The sequence below is a fragment of the Galeopterus variegatus genome, unplaced genomic scaffold (assembly GCF_000696425.1).
Source record: "Galeopterus variegatus unplaced genomic scaffold, G_variegatus-3.0.2 Scaffold1921, whole genome shotgun sequence".
In the NCBI taxonomy this organism is placed as follows: domain Eukaryota; kingdom Metazoa; phylum Chordata; class Mammalia; order Dermoptera; family Cynocephalidae; genus Galeopterus; species Galeopterus variegatus.
This window is the reverse complement of record NW_007728032.1, coordinates 35,410-48,360: the sequence shown is the minus strand read 5'-3', so window position 1 is coordinate 48,360 and position 12,951 is coordinate 35,410. Positions and strand designations below refer to the sequence as shown.

Here is a 12,951-nt window from a genome sequence, read left to right as displayed (position 1 = left end):
GGGGGTGCAGGTGGCAGCGTGAGAGGGGTGGGGGCTGTGAGCCAGGGCCACCCAGTCGTGTCCCCCTTAGGGACTTGGCAACCCCCTGGCTCCCTCAAGTTGGTGCAAATGATAGAGCTGAGAGAGATCCAGGGCTCCATGAGGTCAAGGCAGCCGAGGGCGGCAGGACGTGTGGACCTCCCCAGACACGGCCACTTTGGAGCAGGCAGTGCGGGAAGGGAGAAGCATCTTGCCTGGCCCTCACCTGGGCAGGACTCAGTCATGCCCCTGGGAGGTGCTGTGTGCAGTGCAGGGCTTCCCATCTCCTCACCCCCTCCCGGGGCCTGAACACCCTCCAGGAAGCTGTTGGTCCACCCGGTCCCCTTGTGCTCCAGGCCTCCTACCCAGGTCCATGTCCACGGCCCTTGGCCGCTGGGAGTAGGGCACGTTCTTGTACACGGCATCGAGGATCTTCTCCTTGACCTGTGTGATGGTGTCACAGTTCAGCACCTTCACTGGGATCTCCGGACTGTTCTCGTTGTCGGGGTTGACGCAGTTCAGGATCTGTAAGTGGGGGAGGTGGGGTGAGCAGAACAGGAGTGGAAGGAGCAGGCTGGGAGAGGGGACGAGCCTCGGAATATTCTTTTTAAAGGTTCGTCCTGCTTATAAAAGAAACGGGTGCCTCTCTGGTCTGTGCCGCAGTTTCTCTCACCTTCCTGTCATCTGTCAAATGAGAGCCTGAGTCATGTGTCCACCCCTCCTTCCTCAAAGAACCAGGACTCTACCTTCTAGCTCCTGGATGGCTTAGGGCAATGAGGAGCCCTAGGGGTTGAGAGATGGTTCTAGGGTATCGAAGGTGGGCCTTACACATTCCCAAAGCCTCTACGTTTGGACTCAACATACTCTCGTCCTCCCATAACGCTAGTTACCCCATACCTAATGGTGGTGGCCTTTTCTCTCTCCCAATATCATCTGGGGTAAACTAAGGCACAGAGAGCTCTTAGGGCCCACCAGCGGGGATGGGGGCGGTGGAGCCCAGGCATGTCTACCTTGCCCTTGGCACACTTAGGCTGGCGTCTGAGCCTCTTTATTGATCCCCGTGCAACCTCAGTGGTCAGAAGGTAGAGTATGGAACAGAAGCAAGAGGTACATGTTCTGTGCCCCGAGCGTCTGGCCTGCTCACCAGCGTCTTGTACTCGATCTGCTGCCGGATGAGCTTGTCCTCGCTTAGGGAGTAGCGGGCCTCGCCTGTGATGGCGTCGATGGGGCCCTTCTCCATCTGCTGCTTGATGGCGCAGTACAGCATGAACAGCGGCTCCCCGGCGCACTCCTGTGGGCACAGGCAGCGCAGAGGCGTGGGTGCAGGCCCTCGGCTTGCACTCCTCCCCGTCCTCTCCTGACTGCCCCTCCCAGGAGCCGGGGCAGTGCCAAGGGAGGCTTCCCTGGCCTGCTGTGCCTTGGAGCCCTAAGGGATGGGTCCCCATGCTGCCACCTTGCTCTCGACTCTGGGCCCCGCCTGCCCCCTTTCTCACCTTCAGGAACTTGTGCAGGAGAAAAGCGAACCAATTGGTCAGCATCTTCTCAGCCACAGACTCTGTCCTGGGGAAGGGAGAAGGGAGGAAGGTGGAATGTAAGACTCTGCAAGGGGTCCTGGTGGTGGGGCCTGGGCTTGCTGGGTGGGCCATGGCCCCAGAGAACAACAGGGCTTGAAAGAACCCAGGGCTGGGAGCCAGGACACCTGGGTCCTAGCCCAACTCCACCAGTAACTACAAGTGTGACCTCAGTCCAGGGGCAGCTTCTTTCTGCACCTCTATTTCCTGTGAAAATGGAGAGGTCGGACCTTTCATCCTGATGGTCTGTGGTGCTATGAACTGCTTTGGATGTATCTGAGATGGGCCGCAGATAAAGGCACCCAGTACCCACCTAACAGGGCTATAAAGGACCAGTTCTCTCTACTCCCATCTGGCCCCGGGGTGATAAAAAGAGAATGTTTCTGTTCCTCTGGGGTTTCTTGAGTGTTCAGGTGCTCTGTTTTACAAAAGGTACCTGCCCCTCCAAAAATTTAGAGTCTGACTGCCTTGAGTTCACATTCTAGCTCTGCCATGTACTGGCTCTGTGACCTTGGGCAAGTCATTTAACCTCTCTGGGTTTAATTTCTCCATCTCCAAGTGGAGACAATAATACCTACGTCACACGGTTGTTGTCAGGGTGGGATAGTTAATGTATGTAAAGTTTTAACAAGAGCGCCCAGCCCCTGGTAAGCATTGTTAAGTATTAGCTATTGTTACTACTGTCATGTGGGGTCTCAGACGCCAACCCCACAGGTAGAGAGCAGTTTGTCAGTTTAGCCAACAGGGGATCTGCTTCTGCAAATGCCATCCCCGCCCCCTCCCCCATCCCCAGGCTGCAGATCTGGGGAATTGGGAAGAAACAAAGCGGCTATGACAGACCCTCAGTGATGGGGATGCTGGAGGGGTATTTTAACTCCCTGCACGTGGTGCAAATTATACCCTCCAGTTGCAGTAAATCCCAGGCATTTGCCAGGGCTGCGCGGCAATCTAGGTCTGGGCAAATGGCAATGGTAGAAAAAATTGTAGCTTTCTCCCTGGTTCCTCCCAGCACCCTTTCCCTGCATTGTGCCTGAGATTAGCTCTAATTTAAATACAACCGTTCTTAATGAGAGTTCTAATGCTCAGATTGGCAGGATGGGGGCTCAGCACTCATAAAACAAAGCCATTGGTCTCTCCTCTTTGCCCCACGTGGGCCTGGAAGCCTGAGACCTTGCTAGGAGAAGGCTGAAGAGGAGGCGTGGTGAACGGTGGTGGAGTATTTAACCCCTGCTGCCCAGAGGAGCTCCAGAGCTGGGCTCCGCACCCCACGGCCACTAACGAGGGTGGGCTCAGGGGGTGCCAAGGTCTCTGATCCCCTCCCCTGTCAGGAAAATGGCAACTGGGGTGTATGGTGGACACTAGTGATTCAGATCCTGGAAGCTGGGCACAGAAGGGACAATCTCCAGCCCAGTGCAGTGCAGTGGGATATTCTGCGATGGTGGAAATGTTCTCTATCTGTGCTGTCCAATGTGGTGGCCTCTAGCCCCACATGGCAACTAAGCACTTGAATGTGGCTAGTTCAATGGAGGAACTGAATTTTACATTTGGTGTCATTTTAACTAATGGCAGCTCCATGTGGCTAGTGTCTGCTGTTCTGGGCAGGGCTGCTCTGGAGGCACGCGGAGGGAGCTGGCAAGACAGGTGTCATTATTCTCATTTTGTCTATAAGGAACTAAACAACAGAGAGGTTATATCACCGGTCTAAGATTGCAGAGCTAGCAGGCGGCAGAGCAGGGGTTCAAGTGGAGACGCTAGTAGAGGCCTGTGCTTCTCCATCGCACTTTATGCTTCAGACACCGCAGTCTCACTGGGCGGGGACAGAGGCTGCTCTGCATGGATGTCATTTCTGGGCAGTGGGGACCTTCTTGTGCTGCTTATGGGGCCTGTTCAGACCGGCCACCCTCCCCACCCCTGCTGTCGGTCAGACCTCCGGAGAAGCAGCTTGGGGTGGTTCTTGTTCTCCAGGTTCTTATCGATGAGGTCAGAGAGCAGCTGCTTGAGGACGTCAGTGGCGTACTCCAGGCGGCCCTGCAGGCCGGTCATGATGAGCGAGGCCACGTTGCCCCGGTCTCGCATGGAGAAGCCGCGCTGCAGCTCCAGGGTGCGGATGAAGGTCAGCAGGAACACCTTGTTGTTGATGAGCTGTGCGAAGAGCTTCAGGGCCTTTTCCACGTGCTGCTGCCCATTTCCCTGAACCTGTGGTGGAGCGTGGCGGGTGACACCCTTAGACGACTGGCTCCGGCTCCTGCCCAAGGCTCACCCAAGGGCCAGCTACAGGACCGCCTGCCCCATTTCACCCACCCACAATAACGTAGGGATGGCTGATCTCTGTAGTCGACGGTCTGCCCTGACCTTCCGCTGGGTTGGGAAGGTTGGGTTCCATGTGGAGCCCTTGGAAGGGATGCTGTCCAATTTTCCCAAGGATACAATAGGAGACGCCCCATCAGACTTCTTCAGTTGACTGGTCTCCCCTTAATCTCCTCTGTCCTGATCTATTATCTTTAGTAAAACAAACCAACAAATGAACAAACCAACCCCACAGAATCCTACATCTTTCTTTAAGCCACCTTCAATCCACTTTAGAATTAATTAATTAATTAATTAATTAATTAGGTTATTAATTTAAAAAATGACAAACCAGGAGCCTTACCCTGGAATCATCCCCAGAAGCCCGGGTGCCCTGTTGGCGTCTTCCTGATAGCTCTGTCACTGTGATCCTGTTGAGAACTATTGGCCCATCCTCATACCTAACCTTACTGTGTGCTGGGGAGACCGCCCTGGATTTCCTAGGACACCTGGTTTCTGCACCCCTGCTGAGTGGTTGGGCCAGGAAGGCAAGTGTTACCTCTAGCTCCCGCAGGACGGGGTGGTCCTCGATGCCCGGGAACAGGACTCGCATAGCGTAGGTACGATAGTCCAGGTAGGGGATTCCCGAGCGGTCCAGGTCGCTGGTCAGCTCATTGATGTCTGTCTGGAGCTCAGCAAAAGCTGTGAGGGTGAGGGAAGACAGGGAGGCTCAGGGGGGAGCCCAGACGGAAGGGGAGAGAGGGAGAGTTGTGAAGGAGGAGGAGAGGGCCTGGGGTGCAGAGACAGGGAGGGTTAGAGGGTGTATCTGCAGAAGGGCACATATCCCTAGGCTGCCATTTTTGGTGGTAGGAAAACGGGTGCTTTTTATGTTATCTTGCTTATCTATGAGTTTGAATTTCCTTTCTACATATTACAAGTGTAAAGAAAAAGGAAAAGCGCTGTGACGTGGGCCATTCAGTAAAGATCCTGGGGGTGCTGGAAGCACGTGAGAGGCAGTGGCTATGGGTGTCAAACACAGACCAGAACAGGCACACTGATGCCCTTTCCCCAGCAAGAGAATAGATGAAGATGCAAAAACCTTGGCAGCTCTGGTCATCAGATGCTCGGCAGACAGGCGCGTTTGGGTAGTGAAGGGCTTTGGAGGTCTCGCCTCGGTAGCAGGCCTGCCTTCCTGGTGCCCTCCTTCGCAAACTCACCAGACCTGGTGCCAGGAGGAGCCTTTGCCCCACCTTCCCCAGCCCAGCTCTTCCCTTCATCCAGCAGAGGGCTGGATTCTGATATTGATGCTTACAGCAAAAAGAGATTCCTAATTGAGATGTTTACCCAGAGAGCCTGCTGGGTCCTTGGCCTGAGACGACGCCAGGTACACTTGTCATCTACGACTGTGGTTGCGTGGGAGACAGGAGAAAACACAATCTCCACCTGCACACATGGCCACAGCCAAGGACGCCAGCGGGCAGTGGCCTTCAGAGCGCTCAGCCTGCAGCACTGATGGGCAACAAACCTGGGGGAGGTGGTGGGGGGCAAGGTGTTCTCCTGCCCTTCCTGCCGCTGCTCCCACACGCTGTGAAGACGGCTATGCAAAAAAGGAGCTCGACACTCCCATTTGGGGCATCTAGAGTCTGAGACAATGGACCCTGGGGGGGAGGGGCTCTGGCTGTGGGGACATTGAGACCCTGAGGGACAGGCGGTGGTACATTGTGAGAAGAGTCAGTGCAGGAGAGAGGGATGAAAGATGACGGCTGCTGGTAAGGAGGAGGGTCGTGAGGTGAGAGGAGAAAGGGGGCCCCGGTGGCGAGGGCGTGCCTCACTCACCTTCCTTACACTCCAGGGCCACACGGGACTCCAGGTTGTCCATCTGCATCTGGAGCCGCTTGAGCGTGAGGTCGTTCTCGCGAGACTTGCGCTTGTAGGCGATGAGGACGATGATGACAATGACGAGGAGGAGGCTGCCGCCGGCCGCGATGCTGACGATGGCTGGCAGGGTCAGCAAGCTGTCTGAGATGACACTCACCGAGCCAGGCGAGAACACCATCCCGCCCACGTGAACCTGCGCATTGTACACACACAGACGTGCACGATGCACACAGGTGCAGCACCCGGGCATGCCGACAGGTCCTTACAGTGTGAGGACACGACAGACCACAGCCACACAGTGCAGACTCGGATGCAGAGCAACTTCCTGCCGGGCTGTCTGCCTTCCTGTCCTTGTGGGCTCCACTTCCACCCACTTTCATGTAGGATGTGGAGATGAGGGGACACACAGGGTGGGAGTCAGGCAATGAGGTGAGAGAGCCCTTCCTCATGACAGATGGTGCATGCGGAAGGCACGGAAGACGAGCCCACTCACCATGACCTTGTGCTGGCCCGTGAGGTTGGGGGGCTCGCAGAGGAGCTGCGTCTCAGACACCGTGACGGCGCAGGGGGTCTCTCCAATCAGCACCGTGTAGTTGAGTTTGGCCCCTCCAGAGGCAGGAGGGCAGAGGTTTTTGCCCTGTAGAGGACAGTAATCTTAATAGGAATAACAGACACATGCACGCAGAATTTAATTGCCTACTTAAAAAGAGATTAAGGAGACAGGGGAAGAGCAGGAGTGCAAAGACCAAGAAAGGACTCCGTGGTAAGGTTTTTGGAAGGGACTTCTAACAGCCACGATTTAGAGAGAAAGAAAACAAAGGGAAGAGAGAATGAAAGAGAAAAGAGAGTGGCAAAGGGGCAGGGCAGACAAAACACTAAACAAGAGAAAATAGGGGGGACGATACGTGGAATTTGATGGAAGGGGTGGAGTAACCAACCATTTCGACAGACAGTACCAGGGGACTGTGGCCTCTTGAAATACGTGGGCAGGTTACCGTGGCCACAGAAGTGGACAGTGAAAGGAAACAGCCACTCCCAGCTCTCTGCGGAACCTCTGGTTCCCAAAACTCACAAGAACAAACAAACTTTCTGAAGCATTTCTTGAGAATCTCAAGTGCAAGATACATCGCTCAAGGGCTCAATATCTATAAACAAGCTTTTTCCGGAGGAAGGTGACAGCTTTGCCGTCCATATGTGTAGAGAGGAGAACCAGAAGGAAAGGCAGGCCAGGAGAGCGGGGTGCTCTCCCCTTGCTGCCCGTGGCGGGCACCCCACTCTGCATGCACGCCTACCTTCAGAATAATGGGGGACCCTGGCTTTTGATCCAAGACGCCAGTAGGGCTGAGCAGTTCAAAAGTCGGGTTGGGATAGTAGATGAACTTGGTGTCGTTGTAAATCAGCAAGGATTGGACGTTGTTAAAGACAAATCCGAACTCGTCTGGCCGTTCCACAGCGTCCAGGCCGGGCCGGTATTCCGTGGTCAGAGAGGGCGCCAGGCAGGTCAGTGTGGTTGTGTTGACAACTTTACACACCTAAGAGGCCCCGAGAGCCGTGTTCAAACACCGAGCGCCCGGGCGGGGTCCCGCTGCTGCCCTCCCACCCCCTGCCTGCTTTTGCTAGTCATCGCTGGGTTCCTTGCTTGTCTTCCTTATGCCCTGGAGGAAAAGGGCGGTGACATGTGGAGGGGGAGGAGGTGCATTCTAACCTCATTCATTCATTTATTCACCATCATTGTTTCAGCACCGACTTTGGGGCAGGCATGTGCTAGGAGCTGGGGCTGTGGAGTGGAATAGTCGCAGTCTCAAGGGAGAGACCAAGGATCAAACAGCATCACAGGGCAGTCCTGGCAGAGGGCCTGGAACACGGTAGGGGCACACACTGTGAGACACATGCATGGATGTGTCTGTGTGCGTGAGAGTGGAGTGTGCCTGGCCTGAAGCAGGGTGGGGTGACTCATGGAAGCTTTCCCTTGGGAGAATGAATGAAATTTAATAGGAACAATGAGGAGGACCTAACTAGGCAAAGAGAGGGAGGGGCAGGGAAACAAGTTCCAAGCAGAGGGAGCAGCAGGCAAAGGTCCGAAGATGAGGGAGCACAGGGCGTTTAAGGAGGAAGGAGAAGCAGCAGTGTAGGGTGTGTGCATGTGTGAGTGCATGTGTGCATGGGTGCATGTGTGCATGTGTGTGTGGAGTGTGGAGCAGGAAGTGGTGGGAGATGAGCACTTTGTCCCATAGGTAGTAGGTGTTCAGTTAATGTCTATTGAATATATTGATGAATAAACAGAATCCTGCAACTCTTCAAATGTGCTCAGGACCTCTCTCTCTTCTCTAAGCACGTTCTTCCTCATCTTGCACTGGGGTAGAACCTTGGTATTCACACTGAGTTCATGACATCCTTTTTCTCTCGGTGGACTCTGGTCTCCCAGCTAAAATCCTAGCTGGGCTTGCCCGTGCTTACTGTGAGCTGTCCCATGAGCTCTCCTGTGGTGGTTTAGTTCTGGGGCTGCCCAGACTGAAGAAACCACTAAGAAACCCACACAGGGCCGGGGAAGAAAAGCCAGAATCCTACCCGCCTCCCGCTGGCTTCCACTCGGCACAGCTCAGTTTCAGCTGTGGGAACCTCGGCATCATAGCCATGGCCAGGGGCATCTCTGAGAAATCAGACTGCTCAAGTATATGTGGTCCTGGCAGGTCCACACATGTGTGTGTCTGGCCAGCACACACACACACACACGGACTTCATGTTCAGAAAACAAGACCATGTGGGAAACTGCAAAAAAGCTGACACTTGCATAGAGATAACGTGTGGAGATGATGCCAGAGCTTCAAGTCCAAGTCTTACCCTCCCTTTGCAGAGGGAGTTTCAGAGTTTAAACAAACCTTCCTTCATGCTGTAGTCATGGTCAGTACCCACTCCTGCCTTTTACATCGCACACTTCAGCACCCCTTTAGGAATCTAATGGCCCTTTCGTGTTCCAGCTGGGGACACTGAGGCACAGGAAGAATGAGGGGTGCAGTCACAAGGGTAGGCCTGAGCCAGGGAGTCCCAATCCCTGCCTGGGCTGTGCCTGGAAGACAGCTGGCCTCAGTGGACCTCTGCACCCCCTCCTCCCATCTTTTCCAGACTGGGCTCCTCTATGAACAAGCAAATTGCTCCCAGACAAGAGGCCTCGGTAGGCTTCCTGCCCTGTGCTGCATCGGCACTTTCTTTGCCAAACATTCTTTTGGGTTTTGTGGCTTTTCTCTGACCCTCCTCGCTATCTACTGGGGCTACTTCAAAACCCAAAGGCGAGGAGTAGCCCCAGGGTGGGTGAGGATAAGGTGGGGCCCCGGCAGCCCAAAGTGCTTCTTTCCCACCGCTCCAGAAAGAGGCAGCACAGGGCAGAGTCACGAGCTTCCATTCTGGAGCCAGGCTTGATGAAAAACCATATTTCCACATGCCTTTCCTCCAGGCCTGGCAGCCTGGATGCTCTAGGTGGGTCACCATTGAAGCCGAGGGCCTCCTGACACTCCAGAGGGCACAACTGCTTCTTAACTCCTTGAACTGTTGAGATCATGGTGCATGGGGCTGGGGAAGTGCTGGGGTGATTCCTGCCTGGGCTGCATGGGTTTCCTTGTGAGGGGAACGGGAACCTGGGACCTGAGTCTTCTGCCACAGATGTCAGGTACAGAGGAGCCCTTCCCAGCCCAGTCTTCTCTTCAGATGACTTCCTGAGGACTAATGCTGCAGCCTTTGGAGGTCAACCTTGTCAGTCATGTGCTCACTCTCCAAAATTCTCTTTGTACTATATTAATTACATTTTTTTTTCTGTATTCTGATGCTCTGACATCTAGGGCCTTGCTTACAGGGAGGGACTGTTCCTCCCAGAGCTAGCCAACTCCTAGAGATAGCAAACAGCTTGCCTATGAGTGTGCCTTCCATATGTGAACCAACCAATCCAGACCCCACACCCCCAACCACCTCCTTTCACACTCTGGGACAGTGTTCACATGCACTAATCACCCCAGAACAAGGTATCAGACAACAAGGGATAGCCCCATGCCCCCGAGCCCACCAGAATTACTCAAGCTAGCCAATCCTAAACTTGCGTCCCCTGCATGCCTGTCCCTTCCTGTGGAAACTCTTGCCATGTTCCCCCCCTCGCCTCTGGCATGCCCCTCTGCTTGGGATCTGGTCTGTAGTATAATAACCTACACTGTGGGCTAGCTGGCTAGCTCAGTTGGTTAGAGCACGGTGTTGATAATACTGAGGTCAGGGGTTCGGATCCCCATACTGGTCAGGTGCCAAAAAACAAATAAAAACCAAATAAACTACACTCTGGCCTTGCCATACCTGAATAATAGTAAAACTTATACTGAGAAACATGTACCTAATTTGCTTGGGGTTTTGTATCTTCACTGTTCCATTCCTGCACCACACCCTCCTCCCTCAGGCCCTGGAGTCTGACAGAATGGAGGTGATCTGTGAGTTTTTGGGAACACTTAGCTCCAGTCTGGAAGTGGAATGGGGGCATAGGCTCTTTAACCTCTGCATCAAGCTCTATACCAGGGGGAAGGAGGCATGTGCTCACCTAGCCCAGAGAGTTGTGACCAGGGTGGGTGCTGAAGGTGTGGTACAGGGGCCTCCACGTCTCTGGCATAATGGTCAAGCCCACTAGCATTTTGCATGGTCTAGTTATGAAGAGTCCCAGTGTTTGGGATCTGGCTCAGCCCTGCCACCAGTCCCCATTATGATTGGAAGAAAGTCATCGATCCCTACTGGCCTTCGTTTCTCCAGCTATACAATGTGCGGGTGGGAGGGGTTGGACTAATGATCCCTGAGACCTTTCCAGATCTAACCTTCTTGTGTACCTCTGTGTTTCTTAAGGAAGCCTCAAGCATGCCGGGAATGCGTCAGGGATAAGAGGGGAGACACACCATCTTCCCCATCTCCACCCTATAGTCAATCACCTGAAGGCCAAAGCAGTAATGACAGTAATTCACATGAAAAATAATGCTCATAATAGCATCTGCTGCACTGCAATTATGAACATAATGTTTCAGAAAATTTTGGCTGAAAGAGTGAGATGGAGCCACTAAAACAAACTAAAAAAATTACAACGTATCAGACATTCTGCTCTTCTGATACAGAGAACTTCTTTAAAGTCAGAAAAATTCATAATGGGAAAAAAAATTACCTGGCTCTGCACAGAGGAGTAAAGTAGAATGTTCAAAATGGTCAGCTCAGCAACAGGGGTGGGATTGTCTGCATGCAGCGACTAATGTTTATCAAGGGCCAATGCGGCGCCAGCCATGGGCTGGCATGTTACGACTCTGCGAGGCAAGTCTTATCATCACCACTCCTAGCTGAGTGGAGGATCAGTGACCTTGATCGTGGTTGTGCAGCTAGTAGATGGCACAGTCCTGCTTCCAATCCAGAAACATCTGAATCTGGACCCGGAATTTCTTCCACCCCAGTAACACTGCTTCTCATCGGACTGCAAAGTGAACATGTCATAAAACAGGAGCCCTTTTGTGCTCTATCATAAGCTCAGAAGCTAGTACTTTATACACTTGCTATGTCCCCTTGTGACAAGAAATTATACCGTAATTATAAAAACCATTTTAAGTTTCAGGTATTTGAGGCCATGATTCCGACTTTCTCTTGAGAAAAGTCTTGAGCCAACTTTCCTCTCCAGTGTCCAGGTGCTCTGGGGCTTAATCCAGAGCTCACCTCACTGCAAAACATACACGCCAGCTGTGTTTACTGGGGGCTGGGGTGGACCATCAATTACTCACGTTGACAGATTCTTTGCCATTAAACTTGACTCGGATCCTTGGCTCCTGAATGACATCCAGGTTGAAGCCTGTGATGGTCAGGGGTGTGTGACCGCTGGGAACAAGCAGAGGCTAGATTAAGTAAACCCCCCCAAACCTGGCATGGGGAACCTCAACCACTGGGATCCCTCTCCTGAGCCACACTTAGGCTGCAGGGACCAAGCCGTTTGGCAGCCAGGTACGTGCCTCCCACCCTTCGCCTCACCTGGCAATGCTCCACTCAGGCTCAATATGCTGGACCCGAGGGTCGTCTATGTACTCGAACTGCAGGCTGTTATCCACACGGGCTCGGTCTACACTCACGGAAATAGGGACTGGGCCCAGCCCATTGGATGATGGGGGGGAGACACACACGATCTCATTCATTGACCTCCTGACAGGGAGACACAGCAGGGTTGAGAAGAAAGACATGGGCGGTAGGGTTGCCCGCTGGCTTGAAGAGGGGCTGTGCTTGATCTGAGGTATGTCCCAGGAAGGGCTCTTCCACCCTTGTGGGCTCATGCTACAGAACACACTCATCATCAACGCGTATCAGTGCCCTCTTTTTACCCACGACCCGCCTCGAGTTGGATTAGGGAGGAAGCAAATTGGAGAAGGTGAGAGAATCCCATGGGGCAGGGACAGAGCTGCTGGGCTTTGTGGGAACTCCTCTTTGCTGGATTTTTCTAGAACATGACTATTTAACCAGTGCTTAGAGCCTGATCAGGTGGTCAACAAATATTCACTGAGTACCTACCCAGTGAACAGACAGTCCTGGCCATTGTGGAGTTTAGGGTCCAAGAAGGAGATTATCAGGTAGGTAATACTGGGCAAACTAGGTTCTCATCCACTGATCCTTTCAGAATTCTCTCAGGATTCTCTACAGACCCAGAATTTATAGAGTGGCTGGCAAATAGTAAGTGTTCCATTTTTCATGCACAAGAGATGCCCTGAGCATGAGTCTGTGTGCTTTCTAAGGACTGAGACCACACAACCTCCCTGTTTCTCAAGTCACCATAGTGGGGATTAGAGAGATCCCAAGAGCCTTCCTCATCTGGCATTCTTGTGGCCTTCACATCTAATTATTTTTGGAAGTATCCAGCCCCTCTGATATATGGGATATAAATTGGCAAGTGGTGTGTATTTCTCACAGTACCTAGAATGGTGTTTGAGTGCAGAGTGTTGTGGCCTTCACATCTAATTATTTTTGGAAGTATCCAGCCCCTCTGATATATGGGATATAAACTGGCAAGTGGCGTGTATTTCTCACAGTACCTAGCCTAGAATGGTGTTTGAGTGCAGAGTGCCACAAACAGCATGGAGATGGTGGGGAAGGCCCGTGTAGAAACATGCACAGGACCCTGTGTGCACACCCCCAGATGTGCAGTCTTCTGCTGGGCCCT

General features: G+C 53.2%; 1 protein-coding gene across 1 annotated transcript in view; it reads right to left on the bottom strand.

Moving 5' to 3' along the window:
* The window catches only part of PLXNA2 (plexin A2), a 60,167-nt gene that overhangs the window by 12,670 nt on the left and 34,546 nt on the right, over positions 1-12,951 (bottom strand). Inside the window, exons 7-16 of the mRNA XM_008579607.1 lie at positions 11,775-11,942; positions 11,531-11,624; positions 7,046-7,285; positions 6,247-6,390; positions 5,712-5,946; positions 4,435-4,577; positions 3,517-3,785; positions 1,512-1,578; positions 1,163-1,309; positions 384-543 (exon numbers count right to left, since the gene is read on the bottom strand). Coding sequence (XP_008577829.1) covers positions 384-543; positions 1,163-1,309; positions 1,512-1,578; positions 3,517-3,785; positions 4,435-4,577; positions 5,712-5,946; positions 6,247-6,390; positions 7,046-7,285; positions 11,531-11,624; positions 11,775-11,942 — 1,667 coding nt within the window. The remainder of the gene's footprint in view (positions 1-383; positions 544-1,162; positions 1,310-1,511; positions 1,579-3,516; positions 3,786-4,434; positions 4,578-5,711; positions 5,947-6,246; positions 6,391-7,045; positions 7,286-11,530; positions 11,625-11,774; positions 11,943-12,951) is intronic.